General features: G+C 56.6%; 1 protein-coding gene and 1 long non-coding RNA gene across 2 annotated transcripts in view; one reads left to right on the top strand and one right to left on the bottom strand.

Moving 5' to 3' along the window:
* Nucleotides 1–14,257, top strand: part of LOC142417916 (uncharacterized) — a 480,711-nt gene that overhangs the window by 197,229 nt on the left and 269,225 nt on the right. The window lies entirely within an intron of this gene.
* FOXJ1 (forkhead box J1) lies at nt 6,931–12,129 on the bottom strand. Its single transcript, XM_075518934.1, has 3 exons — nt 12,080–12,129; nt 10,507–11,080; nt 6,931–7,750 (listed from the first exon to the last, which is right to left on the bottom strand). Exons 2-3 carry the CDS (start codon nt 11,035–11,037, stop codon nt 6,950–6,952), a joined length of 1,332 nt encoding a protein of 443 aa, XP_075375049.1. The 5' UTR covers nt 11,038–11,080; nt 12,080–12,129; the 3' UTR covers nt 6,931–6,949.

The following is a 14,257-nucleotide window of genomic DNA, read 5'->3' as shown; positions in this document are numbered from 1 at the left end:
GCTGCTGGGATGGAGCATTACTCCCCGCCAGCACCTGCAGGTCTGCTCTCCCCATTCCCTATGCCATTTGGGAGCACACACTTCCCAGAGGAGCAAAAACAAATCCCCAGCTCATGGTCAACCAGCAGTGCCTCTCTTAGGAGCGATGGGCATCTCATCCCTCGACACCAGTGAGCCCAAAATGCTCACTGAGCTCCCACGACAGACAGCAGTCGCCTCTCCTGGCTGGGTACAGGGAAAAGGAGCGCCGTTTCAGAGCAGCGCCGTCCTTCCCTTGGCTGCCAGGCTGGCACTCCGCCCGCCAGCACGATGCCAAGCCAAATTCTTTACGATTTCTAGGTCAACACCCACCACTCGTAATGCCCCCGAGCCCTCCCGCTGCCTGCACCAGCCTCCAGCCCAGCAGCCCCCATGCACAGGATGGGAGCATCCTGGGGAATCCACACCCAACATCTCCACGCTGCCCAGCCTGGTTGGCCCCATCCGTAACCCCCAGATATTTGGGGCTTATGCCCACATTGCCCTGAATCGGGCTGTTCCCTAAATGCACCTGCTTGCCCTCGTGCTGCCTTCGCTACCCGGCTCTGCCCGCAGCAGCACCCATGGGTGAACTGGGTCCGCCGGGCGCAGAGCCCACAGCCTGCCCCTGCTTGCACCTTTTTTGGGGAGTTTAAGGCCCATCCTCTGGAGTCAGACTCCAAAGGAGGGTATTTGCTTTGGGTTTCTAAAGCGAGTTTCTTACCATCCTGATGGCAGTGAAAAAAAAAACCAACAATCTCATGACATGGGATGGCCCTAACGCTCCAAATCTGGAAATAAATCACCTGAAAAAACCCAGCCTTTGTAAAGAAATCCCTGTGGCCCCAGTGCTTGTTTGCAAAACGGCCAAGTTTCGACCTCAGCGTGACGTTTCGCAAAGAAGGTGGCGACGCTGGCACTGGTCCAGCAGCTCAGCCCCTCCGCTGCGGGGGCTGGATGCATCCCCCCCCGCCCACGGGGGCCACTTTCCGTGGCATGGGCTGGGCTGGAGGAGCAGGAGCCCCACAGGGCTGCAGCCCCCTATCCGGGCACACGTCAGGGGGATGGCAGGGATGAGGAGGAGGAGGAGGAGGAGGAAGGGGCAGCATGCCGAGCATCTCCTCGTGACGGCATTTACGGAGGGGCTGTTGCATTGTAGCTCAGGCGAGCAGCCGCGGGCACTCCCCACACCACAGGGCAAGCCCCAGCCTGCCGGTGCATTGTGCTGGCCGCGCTGCTGGGAACGGCCACTGGCAACGGCCCACTGACCCGTCCCGGGGCTGCCTGGGGCACGGAGGGAGGCAGGGAGCTTTGCTGGGTGGGGTCCCCTGTGCCAGAGGTTGCACCCGCCGTGCACAGCCAGAAAACATGGCTGAAAACACAAGGGTGCAGGCATGCTCTGAAAGTGTTGCCCAGATAATCAGGTTCTGGTCCGCATCAGACCACTGCCTTGCCCTGCCTCAGTTTCCCCATCAGGATGCTGTAAGCCATCCAAGCTATGTGAATGCCACAGGTCCCACTGGGCTCTGCTAGCAGTTGAAGGTTGGAGCTGGAAACGCAGAAAAGGGGCTTTGCCCCCTCTCTGTTTTCAGACCCACCTTTCCCAGGGCCCCTGCAACCCTGCAGAAAGGTGTTTGCATACAGCCTGATCGCTCCAGGCAAAGACATCGGGGCCCAGCCCTGGGGCCTGTCACAGCCTGTCTGGGGTTTGCTATGGCACCTCCATCCCCTCGGGTGTCAAACACTCCAAAAATCAGGGTCACAGGGGCAGGGAGTCTCTGAGCCGTCCCCAAGCTCTGCCCCTCATTGCAGGGCTGGGGGCCAGGTGCCGATGCAGGTCGATGCCGTCCCCATCCCCGTCCCCCCCAGGGACCTGCTGTACCCGGGACCAGAGCTCCCTGCCCAACCGCAGTTCCCGTGAGATTTCTCACCCACGTGAACTCCTAGTTGCACTTTTGGGAACCTGTTTTTTCCCAAACTTTGGAGGTTCATTCATTGCTATGCAAGGCGAGTCCATTCCCTACCCTCCTCCATCCTGTCTCCCCCTTCTGCCCCCCACCGCTCCGGCCGTCCCAGCCTGGGATGTTAAAATGGACTGAATTTTTCACGAGGAGTTGCGGGGGGGGGGGGGGGGGGGGGATAATAAAAAAAAAAAGGAAAAATCTGAGGGTGGAGGGAGAACCCATGAGCTGTGACCTCCTCCAAACGCACAGCACCAAATCCACACAAGGAAAACAAAAGGCAGCGAGATTAGCATTTCCAAACAGAGCAGAGATGGCCCCAATCTTTGAGCTGTTTATTCTAGGCGTTGATTTTCAATATTTAGGATGATTAGCAAGTGAAAGCCGGCTGTTGCCAGAATGGCTCCGTGCCAGCCCCGCACTCAATGGAGGGGAAAGAAAGACACGGCAAGAAAAGGAGAGAAAAGAAGGGCTTATGTGTATATTTTTTCCCCCCTCTGTGAACGGGAGATTGGTTTGAGGTGTCAATGTTTGCCCATCAGGGAGGGATGATGGATGAGAGGACGGCTGGGGGAATAGCAGAAATAAATAATAAAGGAATAACTGCCATGTGCTTAATAACCGGCTGGGGAAGGACCTGGCTGGGGCTGCGAAGGCTGAGGATGCAGGGAGTTTTTGGAGCTGGGTGCTTCCCAGAGCCGCTTTGGTGGGTGCCAGTGGTGGGGTGCCCCAAAAGGCAGCTGTCTCTGGGCTACAGCGGTTGGGGTTTTCATTGCACAATGCTTTGCCCATGCACAGAGCAGCAGGTGGGACACCGCCAGCCCCGGGTCCCCAACCCGTCACTGCCCCTGTACCGGGCGAGCCGGGGCAGCCCGCAGGGCTGGACCAGCCCCAGCCACAGGCTGCAACCCCGCTGCCACCGGCAAGCCCGGGCAGGCCGGGCGCTGCCGGGTCCCGACCTCCCTCCTGGCACCGTGCTTCATCCCAGGCACACACGGGCTTCGTGCAGGCAGCAGCGTGCTGTCCTGCCTGCCTCCGCACCCGCGGGAAGTGATGCTCCCACCCCATAGCACCCCCACTTGTGCACCTCCTGGCTGCTGCTTAAAACATAACCCCCCCCCCCCCCCCAAACCATCTCATTGAAAGAAAAAAATTTCACGTCCAAGTTGGTTTTATTGCTTTCAGAAGCTGAACAAAACGAGGTTGTTTCAGGCCTCGCCTGGTGCCTCCTTTATATTCACCCTTTCTCACTTTAAAACCCTCCACTGGCTCCAGCAGACTGGAATATTTTTTCCTGGCAAGATCGGTTTTTTCAGTCCCCTGGCAGGGTGGGGGTGCTAGGCACTCCTCTTTTTCCAGGGGGTTTAAAAACAGAAACTACACAGTTGTGCCTGGCAAAACAAAATAAATAAGAAGTGGACCAAGGGACAAGGGGCCTGTCAGCTTTTTGCAGCCCTGCCAGTGCCACCGCTACCGGGGGAAAGCCGAGAGCAGCTCCCCCAGTGCTACCAACAGGGAGCTGAGAGGAGAGGCTAGGATAGGGAATTCCTTGTTGCCTTTTGTGGTTCATCGTCCCCAACGTCCCCAAGCTGAAAGGAGAGCCCAGATCTGCCTCCAAAATTCCCTCCCCAGACACATCAAAGCTGTTCCCCACAGGGATAACCCTACCTCATCCCAAGGGCCGCATCCTGCCCTCCCAGCACAAGGCACGCACAAACCAAGGCCAGCCCCTGCAGTGAGCCCAGCCCTTATTTTGGGTTGAGACTAGCCGGATTGGGAGCAGCTGTGACCACTGCAGAGCAAACAGGCAGCTCTGGGGCTGTCTGCTGCAGTGCCTGGTGCTGATAGGATCCAGTAGATCACCGGGGAGGTGATAAGGTGCTCCTCATGTACTGGGGATTCAGGAAGGGCTGTGTCCCCAGTGCAAGAGGGATGGGACATCCTGGAGTGGGTCCAGCCAAGGAACCAAGCTGGACGATCCCCAGGCAGGGTTCGGAGGGGAATCTCTGTCCCTGGAGATGCTCAGACATGACGAAGGGGGCTGGGCAGCCACCAAGCAGGGGCCAGACCACCCTTTTCCAGAGTCCCCTTCCAGCCCTCTTCTCCCACCATCCCAAGTGGCAGCACTGCCCCACAGCTGTGGGCACAGAGAGGTACCCACAGCCTGGCCCCGGCCAGCCTCGCAGCCAGCCCCCCATACCTGAGCCAACCTGCCCTCCCCATGGGGCTCCCCGAACCTGCTGCCCCCAGACCCGCCGCCCCCTGCCCTGCCTGCACCGGCTGGGCTGGCAGCTGAGCGTACGCTGCTTTTCTTCCCTGCCTTGGCAGAGCCCAACTGCTCCTCGACGTAATTGGCCTCATGAGGGCTCGGCTATTCCTGTGGCTTCTGTGCAGCTCCTCTCGCCGCCCTGTACCCAGGAGGGCTCAAAGCCACTTGTGTTTCTCAGGGCACCTACAGGGCTGGGTGGGGACATGGGACAAGCAGAGGGATAGTCCCAGGCACTCACACCATGTCACCCCCAGGAGCTCCCCGCAGGGGCAGGGAAGGATGCTCCAGGGCTTGGGAGCAGCTCCCAGGACTCGGGACACCGGGCACAGCCACCCTTGTGCCACACAGACGGTGTGTAACCATTGCCACGCAGGTGGTGGTTTGTGCCTCAGTTTCCCGATGGGGAATTGCTGTGCTGCCACAGAGGGGGGTGATAGCACCCATGTACCAGGGCTGGGTGTACAACTAGGGCTGGGCTGGTGAGATATCCCCTACCTCCAGGGGAGAGGGTCAGACAGAGCCAGGCAGTGCTGGAGGGAAACAAGGAGGCAAAAGGGTTTTTTCTTCTCCATTTTTTTCTTTCTTTTTTTTTTTTAATTTGTAAATAACTTTCCATGAAAAAGGTTAAATTGCACACATATCTCTGCAGTTCTTCAGCATCAGTATAGAGGCCCCAAAACAGGAAAATGTAACAAAAACAACAAATGAAAAGAAGCATTGCCAATACAGATATAAACATCTACACCAACCCCCAAAGCCCCCAAGAGACATGGCCCTCACTCCCTGGCCCCAGGACACTGTCCCCAGCTGTGTGGTGGCATCCCAGGGGACTCCAGATGCTGGCACCTGGGCAAAGCAGTGGCCCCAGCCCCAGCTCTGCCGCTTGCATGAGCTGAAGGTGTTGGTTCTCAGCGTGCACCATGCTTTACCAGGAGGATGCAGGACTTGTGGTCCCACCTCCACGGCTCCAACCCTCTCCCCAAATTTGGGTGCAAATTACTCCAAGGGTAATTTATATATTTTTAAGGCTTGTTTATTGATTCTTACGCTACAACTATACTCTCGCTAAATTATATTACTCACATTAAAGGTCCTAAGTGCTTTTGTAACAAAAAAAGAAACTCTCTACAATCTTCCATTTTTAGGCAAGTCTAAGACACACCACTAAAACTACAGCTTCTACTTACCCCTGCCTAATGGCTACTCTACCTCTGATAACCTACAGCGAAGGAGAGGCGAAGAATCCTGTTCTCGAGAGCTTCAAGTCAAGTTTCAGCAGTTTGGCTCCGCTCCTGAAATGTTTCCAAGCTACTTTGCAGAGACCCTGCCATGCTCTCGCTGCACACCGAACCAAAGGGCTAAAGCTTCAGTTTGTGTCAATCCCGGCGGCTCTCCTGGCTGATGAGCTGCTCCCAGCTGGATGGGACTTCATCTCTGCTGCTGTCCCCAGAGCCCGTTGCACGCACAGTCTTTGGCCTGAGCTCCTGGATGGAGCCTGAATGTGGATTTCTTTCCTCCTCAGTCCCACCTGGGAGCATTCGATGTGGAGTGACCCCATCGCCACCAGCTGATGGCCATGCCACGGTGTTTTCCTTACAGCTCCCTCAAAAGTGCATCCTTAATCGGGGTCCTGCGTTGCCCTGGCAGCCACTCGGAGCCTGATGGATGAGCAAAAGAAGTCGAGAGCAATAGTCTGGGACCAAAAAAATGGAGAAGGACTATGTCAGCTGGTGAAAGACAAAGAGGGTTTATGGTCATCAAGACCCTTCGGCAACTGCAGCGAGGATTTTGGGTACAAAAAATACGAAAGCCGGTTCTGGGAATGCCCTGGTCCCTGCTGCTCCTCTCCTGCCGGGGCCAATTCCTGGATCCTTAACGAAACCTGTTGCTGCTGCTGCAGGAATCCTCCCTCGCGTGGTCTTGGTTTACAGAACAATGAACGAATGAACACAAGCCTTTAAAACAGTGAAAATATAAAACAGCTCCCAAACTGCATTTCCCCTATCCCCCCACTATTAAGAAATTCTAGTGCTAAAAATATAGGTTTATTTGAATATATAATATATAATAGATTATATAAAAACATCTAAAGAGGCAGACTTGCTGAATTTATAAACCTTTTCTTCTTCCCTAGGCATAAGTCAGGAGGGAGGTTGAACTCAGAGAATCCAGAAGGGACCTCTATTTGCTTGCTAGCTAATTATCACACTAAACCGACCAACTACCCTAGACAGAAAAAGGAAAGAGAGAGAAACGGAGAGACGAAAGGGTGAGGAAATTGCACTTAGTCTATCGAGTCCTAAGCCACCAGGAATCTCATTTTTTGGATGGGATTTAGCAGGTGCTCTCCTTTAGCCCTGAAGGAACATATGCTGTGTCCATCTCCATGGAAAAAAAATATGATAATTCACATTTCTTCCTTTAAAAGTAAAAAAATAAGTAGTGTTATATTTCTTCTCTCGAGGAAACTCATGGACTAGAGACTTCTGATGTGTCCTTTAAAGATATATCAAGCAGTTCCTGTAGTGGTGTTTTTTTCTCCCCCCCCCCCCAGTGTTTCTGTGAATAATCTTACTATGAAGCTGGTAAAAGTCACTGTGGATGTCTCTGTCTCTAGAAAATCTTGTCCCTTGTAAGTCCCAGCAGCATGGGGGGAGCATCCTACTAAAGTCTGCGTGGGCTTTGAATGGTGACTGGCCTCTTACAAGAGGGACACCAGACTGCTCCAGTCGCTCACATCTGCTGGCAAAGAGGCATCGTTGAGTTCAAACAACTGCTCCATGTTGACAGAGTTGGAGAGGTAATCATTTGTCTCTTCGTCCCATGGATGCTGCAGAAAAGAAGTGGCCATGAAGGTTTCGTCAAAGTCCAGGTTGTTCTGGTTGGATTCGGTGAGGACCTGCTCCTGCCCCTGGGGACAGTCGATATGGTGCCCATGTACCGTCAAGTCCAGGTCGCGTGTTGTGGGGCTGATTGGTGGTGTGAGCTCCAGATCCCCAAAAGTGGAGAAGTCTCCGTTCAGGTTGGTGTCAAAGATGGCTTCCCAGTCAAAGTTACCTTTCAGCGATCCCAGCTCGGTCTGCTCTTCCTGGGTCAGCAAGGCAGAGTTGGAAAGTCGAGACGCCTTGGCCGTTCGCTTGGGCAAGGGCTGCTTGCGCTTGTGCCCTGCTTTGCCATCCACTGGATTCCAGTTCTGGTCACCAGTGACTTCTTCAAACTCTTTCAGCAGCTGCTGTGACTCCGTGTTGACATTGAGGACGTTATTGGAGGTGCAAGCCAAAGCGGCCGGGCTGGCAACACACTGTGCTTCTTGCTGGGCTCTTTTGGTGAAGGCCGGGTGGATCTGCACTGGGGGCATCCTCCGCTTTTTGAAGGCACCGTTCTTGAGCCGGTCAGCATATTGGGGGTCAAGCTTCCAAAACCCGCCTTTCCCCGGCTCACCCTTCTCCCGGGGCACCTTGATGAAGCACTTGTTCAAGGAGAGGTTGTGCCGGATGGAGTTCTAGACCCAAAAGAGGAAAAAAACAAGGCTGAATGCTTGTCTGCTGCTGTGGCACCTACCTGCATGGGGAGGCTGGTGGAAAAGCACGTTTTCAGCAAGGACCTTTGGGAAAAAGAAAGCAGAAATGGCAACGTCAAGACATCCCGGGCTATGTGCCCAGCAGAAACTCCCCTGCCTCGAGTCACCAGCAGAGTTTTCTTGCCTCCTGTCTAATCCAGCCAGAGGTGACAGGAGCCAAGGGGTTCAAGCTAGGACTTGCCAAACAACGAGAAGCTTTTGGGCAACTCTCCTTGGCTGTAAATTGATGCCATGGGGCCTTGGATCATGCAGAGCACGGGGAGAGACCAGCCAGACTTGCTCTAGTTATGGAGCTAAGCTGGAGGAGGTCGGGTCCTCCTTCATGGCTAAGGAGGAAGAGGAGGGTCTTTACACCAGCGTGGCCACGGCCCCATTACAAGTGGCAAGACATGGCAGCACCACGGGGGACGGCTTCATCAGGGCCCTCCTTTCATCCCCCCAGTTCATCTGCGCTTATTTCTAGTGTTGAGGGCAAAATATTTGGCCAAAAAATAGGCACCACGCCTCCCTGGGGCCAGGCTGACACAAACCAGGCGGGCAAAACCAGCGAGACACGTGGGCTGTTCCACCGCAGCCCTGTGTGTCCCCAGAGGTGCCTCCTGGCCTGGGGATGCTCGGTGTGAAATCACTGCATCTTCATCAGCCACTGCTCAAATGAGCCGGGGGGGGGGGGGGAAGGAAAAAAAGAAAAAAAGAGGAGTTTCTGCTCCTGTCGAGCTGTTCTGAAACCCTGAATGTGCCTGGAGTGATGTGAATAATCAGAAAGGAAACTCAGTTATTGGGTAAATAACCCAGCGTTGGACTCCACAAAGCCAAGACTGTATTAAGAGATTGGATATGGTAGAGGTTTTTTTTTTTTTTAATGTTGCCTGGATATCTTTATGCTTATTCATCCATAATCCGTAGTGCCGAATAGGAAAAACAAGGCTTGAATGCTTAGAGCTGTTGAAAAACACGCACACACACACAACAAAACCCTCCTCTGGGCTGAAGCTCCTTGGGTGTGTTGGCTCCTCTCCAAAGCACTCAGCTCCCACAGGAATATATCCATCTCCCCCCGGAGTATGGGTGGCATGACCTTTCCAGGCTGTCTTCACATACGGGAATCAGGATAGGGGATGAGAACACAGCCTTGAAGAGAAAGAAAAAGAAAGGAAAAAAGAAAGAAAGGAAAAGAGAAAGAAAAAAAGAAAGAGAAAGAAAGAAAAAAAGAAAGAGAAAAAAAGAAAAAAGAAAGAGAAAAAAAGAAAAAAAGAAAGAGAAAAAAAGAAAAAGAAGCAGCAGGAACACAGATATCCCTGCAAACAATCCAGGCTGTGGTAACTCCAAATTTACAGTTTAATGAAATTTTACAGGGGTCAGGGACTTGCAAGCTGAATTCTCTGCTCCCCATCTCCCCTCCCCATCCCAAACTTCATTCAGCCTGGGCTGCCCTCCGTTATTACCCGGCCGGTTAACATATTTATCATTCCTGCCTGCAACAATCCCGTGAACCCCCTGCATCTCTGCAGAGAGGGATTGAAAACCTTCTTTCTTTTTTTAATAAACACATTTAATTAAAAACGTGGTGATTATCCAGCCGTGAGTTTGCAAGAGAAAGTCGACATACTGGCACACAGCTGCTCCTCCCGAATCACTCCCGTAGGTCCCCCCAGCACAGGTGGCCCTGGAGAGGGACCGGGGGGTTCCCTTCCTCATGACAGGCTTCAAGAGCCGCTGGAGACCCGCCTGCCTGGGGAGAAGGCGGACAACACCTGGGCAGAGGGTTTGCAGCAGTTTTGCCCAGCCCTGTCTGGGTGAGCACTGCCACCGGGATCGCTGGCACGCTGCGGATTTGGGCTGGGAATAACCCGAGCAGAGGGACGAGCCACCCAGGTCCCTCCTGCCCTGCCACATCCTAGAAAGCCTCACGTGCCGGAGGTCCCCTCGCATGACGGAGGAGGGCAGCGAGCCAAGGTGGCTGGGAAAAGCCCCTGTGCTTCAGGCTGTCCCCAAAGCTGGTGAGCCTAGGGGCTGTCCCCTACCTCCCGGGGACACGCTTGTGCTAGCTGGGGACAGCAGCCCTATTTGACCTCTCTTGGGCTTCCCTCTGAGGCCTCATCACAGCAATGGAGCCTCCTTCACCCGCCCAAGGGGACAGGAGATCTGCCGTCTGCCCTGCTTGGAAAGCAGCAGCATTTCTGCTCTGAACCTCCCCAACAAAGGATTTGTCCAACAAGCGGCACCTCCTGGGGGGGTCCTCTCCATCCCGCTCCTACGCATGGTCCTCAGCACCCAGAGATACTCGCCCTGGCGATTTCATGTGTGCTCAGCCCCAAGGGACTCAGGACCCCACAAGAGCTCCAGAAAGGTGGAGCCAGGAACAGAGACACCTTCGCTCCAGAGCCAAGTGGAGCTGCAGGGACCAGCAGCCCAACAGGTACCTCCTGGCTCCCAAAATGGCCCTGGGCTTTCCCCTGTAATGGCTCCTTCCCTCCGCCACCCTCACGGCCGTGGCATTTCTGCACACTCAGGCTCTTTCCCGTTACAGCCCTTCCCCGCTGGCTGCCAGTGCCATTCTCTTCCCAGTAGGATCCAGCATCCCTGCGGGACCTTGCTTTGCACGGTGGAGGCTGTGGAAAGCCCTCCCCAGCCCTGCGGGGAGAGGGGAGAAGGCAAGAGGTCTCCAAATAGCCTACCTGCCAGGTGGGATCAGCGTGTCGGAAGTAGCAGAAGTTGTCGGTAATCCACTTGTAGATGGCGGAGAGGGTGATTTTGGGCTTCTTGCTGGCTTCCATCGCCATGCAGATGAGGGTGGCGTAGGAGTAGGGTGGCTTGACTTGCGGGTTGGTCTTGTAGTCGATGTCCTCCGCGAGCTGAGGGTGCATGGTCACAGCATGGTGTGCCGTTCTCGAGGTGGAGGAGGAGATGGGCTTGCAGGGAGTGTGGGGCACACCCATGCATGCCGGGTCAGCGGCCAGGGGTGAGCAAGGGGCGGCAAAGCTGGGGATCCTGTGACAGTCATGGGGGTCCGGGCCGCTGGGGCAACAGGAGGACTTGCCCATGCTGGCGTTGATGATTGAGAAGTCCTGCAGCCACATGAGGCTCGTCAGGCTGTCGTCCAGGTCGTCCGAGTCCCCCATGCTGCCCTCCTGCCCTCTGTCCTTTCCTGCCTGCAGGCAGCTCAGCCACCCCTCAGCCATGCCTCGGCGCATCGGCAGCTCTTGCATTCACGGGGTGAACGTGAAGGGGAGGGAGGGGACGGGGCAGATCCTGCAATGACAACAGGGAGAGGGTTGAGGCTCCCCGAGGCGCAGCCGCTCTCCAGCACCCGGGCAGGGCTGGGACGGGGTGCTCCGCTGGGTGAGACCCATCCCCGGGGTGCTGCGCACCGGAGCCACAACGCCTGCCCCGGGGTGCTTTAGCAGCCCTCAACCTCGGGCTTCCCTCAAACCCCCGTGCCCCGGTGTCACCCAAACCCCGGTGGGCCGGTGTTGCTCAGCAAGCCTTCAGCCGAAGAAAGAAATTTAAAAAACCCATAACAACCCCCCCCTCAAACAACCAAAATCCAGCCCTGCCATCCCACAAAGTGAGGATGTTTCTCCCACCCGCCGCTAGCAGGACAAAATCTTAGGCTCCAACACCTCGACAAAATATCTTAAAGTTCCCCTCCCGCTACCAACTTCCCTCGGTTTCATGCTATTTCTGCTTCTCCCCTCACCTGGCACCCCTAAAACAACCCGGGGCGGAGGGGGGGCACGGACCCACCCCGAGCCAGCACACCCTCACTCAGAGCAAGCCGGCGGAGTCAGGCTTCGGTTATTCCCGGGCTGAGGATGCGGCGTCTGGGCTGTAAACCCGAAATCCCGTGTCTTTGGGCGGGCAGCGAGCCCCGAGGCCGGCCGGCGGCGCGGAGCCCTGCACCGGCTGCGCGGCGGCTGGGGCCGGGGCCGGGGCTGGGCCGGGGGTTCCGCCGTTTGAATGACGCCGAGCTCAACAGTCGGGGGCGGGCGGGGGGGGGGGGGGGGAGCGGAACCACCTGCCCCGCGCCCACAGAACAGGCTTTTCCCCCCAAAATAAGGCTGAGGGCAGCGACAGCTTGTCCAGATGCCTGATCCTCAGTGTCACCACCCAGCCCTTGCAAACTCCTGTGCCCGCGGTAAGGGAGATCCCAGAAATGCTCGCTGCAGTGGTCGGGGGCGGGGGTGGGTGGGCAGGGGGAATAAATATAAAAATAAAAATAACAATAAACACCCTCCCGTGCAAACCGACCGCCCCTGACGGCCGGCTTCGCCCAAGCAGCCCGGCTGAGCCCTCGGCGGTGCTACCCCGCGGGCCCGTCCCACCGCCCTCCCCAGCGAGCCCACCGCTCCCCGCTGCTCGCGGCCACCGCTGCCGCCCCTTACCCCGTCCCGGCGACGTCCCCCAACTTCCAAAGTTCACGAGAGAGCAAGAAGCTTCTGGAAAAACAGGAGGGGGGGAAAAAAAAAAAAAACAACCCACAAAACAAAGAGGAGGAAGGAAAAAAAAAAAAGGCAAGAAAAAGCCCCAGAGCTTTTTCTGGGGAAGGCGGGGGGATTTCTGCTGTCCCCCTCGGCCAGCGGTGGCCCCGCGCGGTGCCAGGCCCGCCCGCCCCGCCGCCGTGATTTGCGGCCGCCCCGGGGCTGCCATTAAGTAGCTGCTCCGAAAGGCTTCACGCGTTGCCACGGCGACGCTCCGCCCCGTAAACAGCTTCCGGCCCTGCCATTGGTCCTCGCGTTGCCATGGGGAGTTGGAGGGTACCTGCCGGTTTTGGCTGGGACTTGGCCATTTGGGGACAGACCCCGCGATGGGGATGGGGGCGCTGGAAGGTTGGGGATGGGCAGGGCTGTGGTACCCGGGGACGCTGCGGGGAGGATGCGGGACCCCACCGTACCCCGCACCCGGGGCCAAATCCTGCCCCAGCAGCACCAGCAAACCCAAAACCTGTGTCCTGGCCCCCCACGGGGCTGGCACAGGGGCAATCCCAGCCCTTTTCCTCCTACCTGTGTCCCCATCCTGCTTCTGACCCTTGGGGAGCCCACAGTGATGAGGGCAAAGCTGAAGGGGGGCTGGCAGACCCCCAGATTAAAGGGTGGGGTCTGCCTTTCTTTAATTAAAAGGATTACAGCCATATGCTTCTATAAGAAATCCCTGACCCCCCCCACTGCCAGCCCAAGAGTTTTAACAGAGACCAGTGAGGGCCCCCCCTCCCTGACCAAGGGGGTTGAGAGGAGCTGTGAAACCCAAGGGAAGCCTGTTTGCTTTCACCCCACAGCGCAAGGCCTACCCTTTGGGGAGTGGGGGGCTTCGGGGTGTCTTGGGGAGGCTTAAACACCAAGCACTCCTCCTGTGCCTGCCCCACAGGGGAAGGACATTTGAGAGCAAGGGGCAGGTGAGCAGCTGGACCCACTCTCAAGGGCCACTGCTGCCTGAAGTGGTGTGTACAGTAAGGGATTTTCCTGCCAGGATCCCCGGGGATTTGGGCAAGACAAGCTGTGGGGCTCAGACCCCCTCCCCAGCACACGGACAGGTGCCCCTCTGCTCGTGCCCATCCCCAGTGGCCACAGGCCAGGAGGTGGCGGGTGCTGGGACTGGGCATGGAGGAGGCAACTCCCAGAGGAGCGGAAATTTCTGTTGCACTTTTCAGTGGACCGATACCCAGAAAACAACCCCAAACCTCAGTTTTCTGCTACTTCTAACAAGTCAGCTCCCTTGGGAGCAGGACCTGCCCCTGCACCCGAAGGCAGCAAGAGCTCGAGGGCTGGTCTCCCATGCAGCCCTGGGCTTTCCTGAGCAGCCTGGGGCAAAGCACTTCAGGCCTCAATTCTCCCATCCCCATCCTCCCCCTTCGCAAGATCTGGCCATCCGCAAGCCCTCCATCCACAGCCACAAGGTGCTGTCCCCCACCATGCATCAGCCTCCTCCATTAAAACCAAATTTTAACCCCACCTTGCAGCCCTCCTCACCTTCAAGGCATCAGCTCCCAGCATGAGTTTTCTTCCCCAGCACTGGAAGGATTTCTCCTGCACGAGCACCCAGCTCCTTATTGCTCCTCTTCTCCTCCAGGAAAAGTCCCCTCTGGGTGTCCTCATCCATCTCAGCAGTGCCAGGGGCCACAGGACCTGTGCCATTTGCCCGGCCACCCACACCCCACACCAGGAAGATGCCGCTACCCCAGGCCAGACTCTTCCTGCAGAGGTTTTGTTTGCATTTGCTCCTTCTCTATCCCAGCAGGGCTCAGAGGAGGCAGGATTTAGGATGGTTGGGTAATGCAGGTTGGAAGGGACCTTGGGAAGTGTTTTAGGAGATTGGAAGTAGCTGGGCTGGTTTTGGGGAGGCGCCTGGGTGATGGGTGGGGGGACGCTCCCAGCCAAAAAGGGTTTCCATCCACCAAGCCCCCAAGACCCCGACTGCTCTCACCTTGTAACC

The sequence above is a fragment of the Mycteria americana genome, chromosome 16, assembly GCF_035582795.1.
Source record: "Mycteria americana isolate JAX WOST 10 ecotype Jacksonville Zoo and Gardens chromosome 16, USCA_MyAme_1.0, whole genome shotgun sequence".
Lineage (NCBI taxonomy): Eukaryota > Metazoa > Chordata > Aves > Ciconiiformes > Ciconiidae > Mycteria > Mycteria americana.
This window is presented reverse-complemented; position numbering and strand designations above follow the sequence as displayed.

What these genes read in the sequence shown, in the direction of transcription:
- FOXJ1 (XM_075518934.1), bottom strand. Translation starts at nt 11,037, where the DNA reads ATGCAAGAGCTGCCGATGCGCCGAGGCATGGCTGAGGGGTGGCTGAGC. An exon ending in ACGCTGATCCCACCTGGCAG is followed by an intron (nt 7,751 to 10,506) that starts GTAGGCTATTTG and finishes TTTTGGGTCTAG; the next exon opens with AACTCCATCCGGCACAACCT.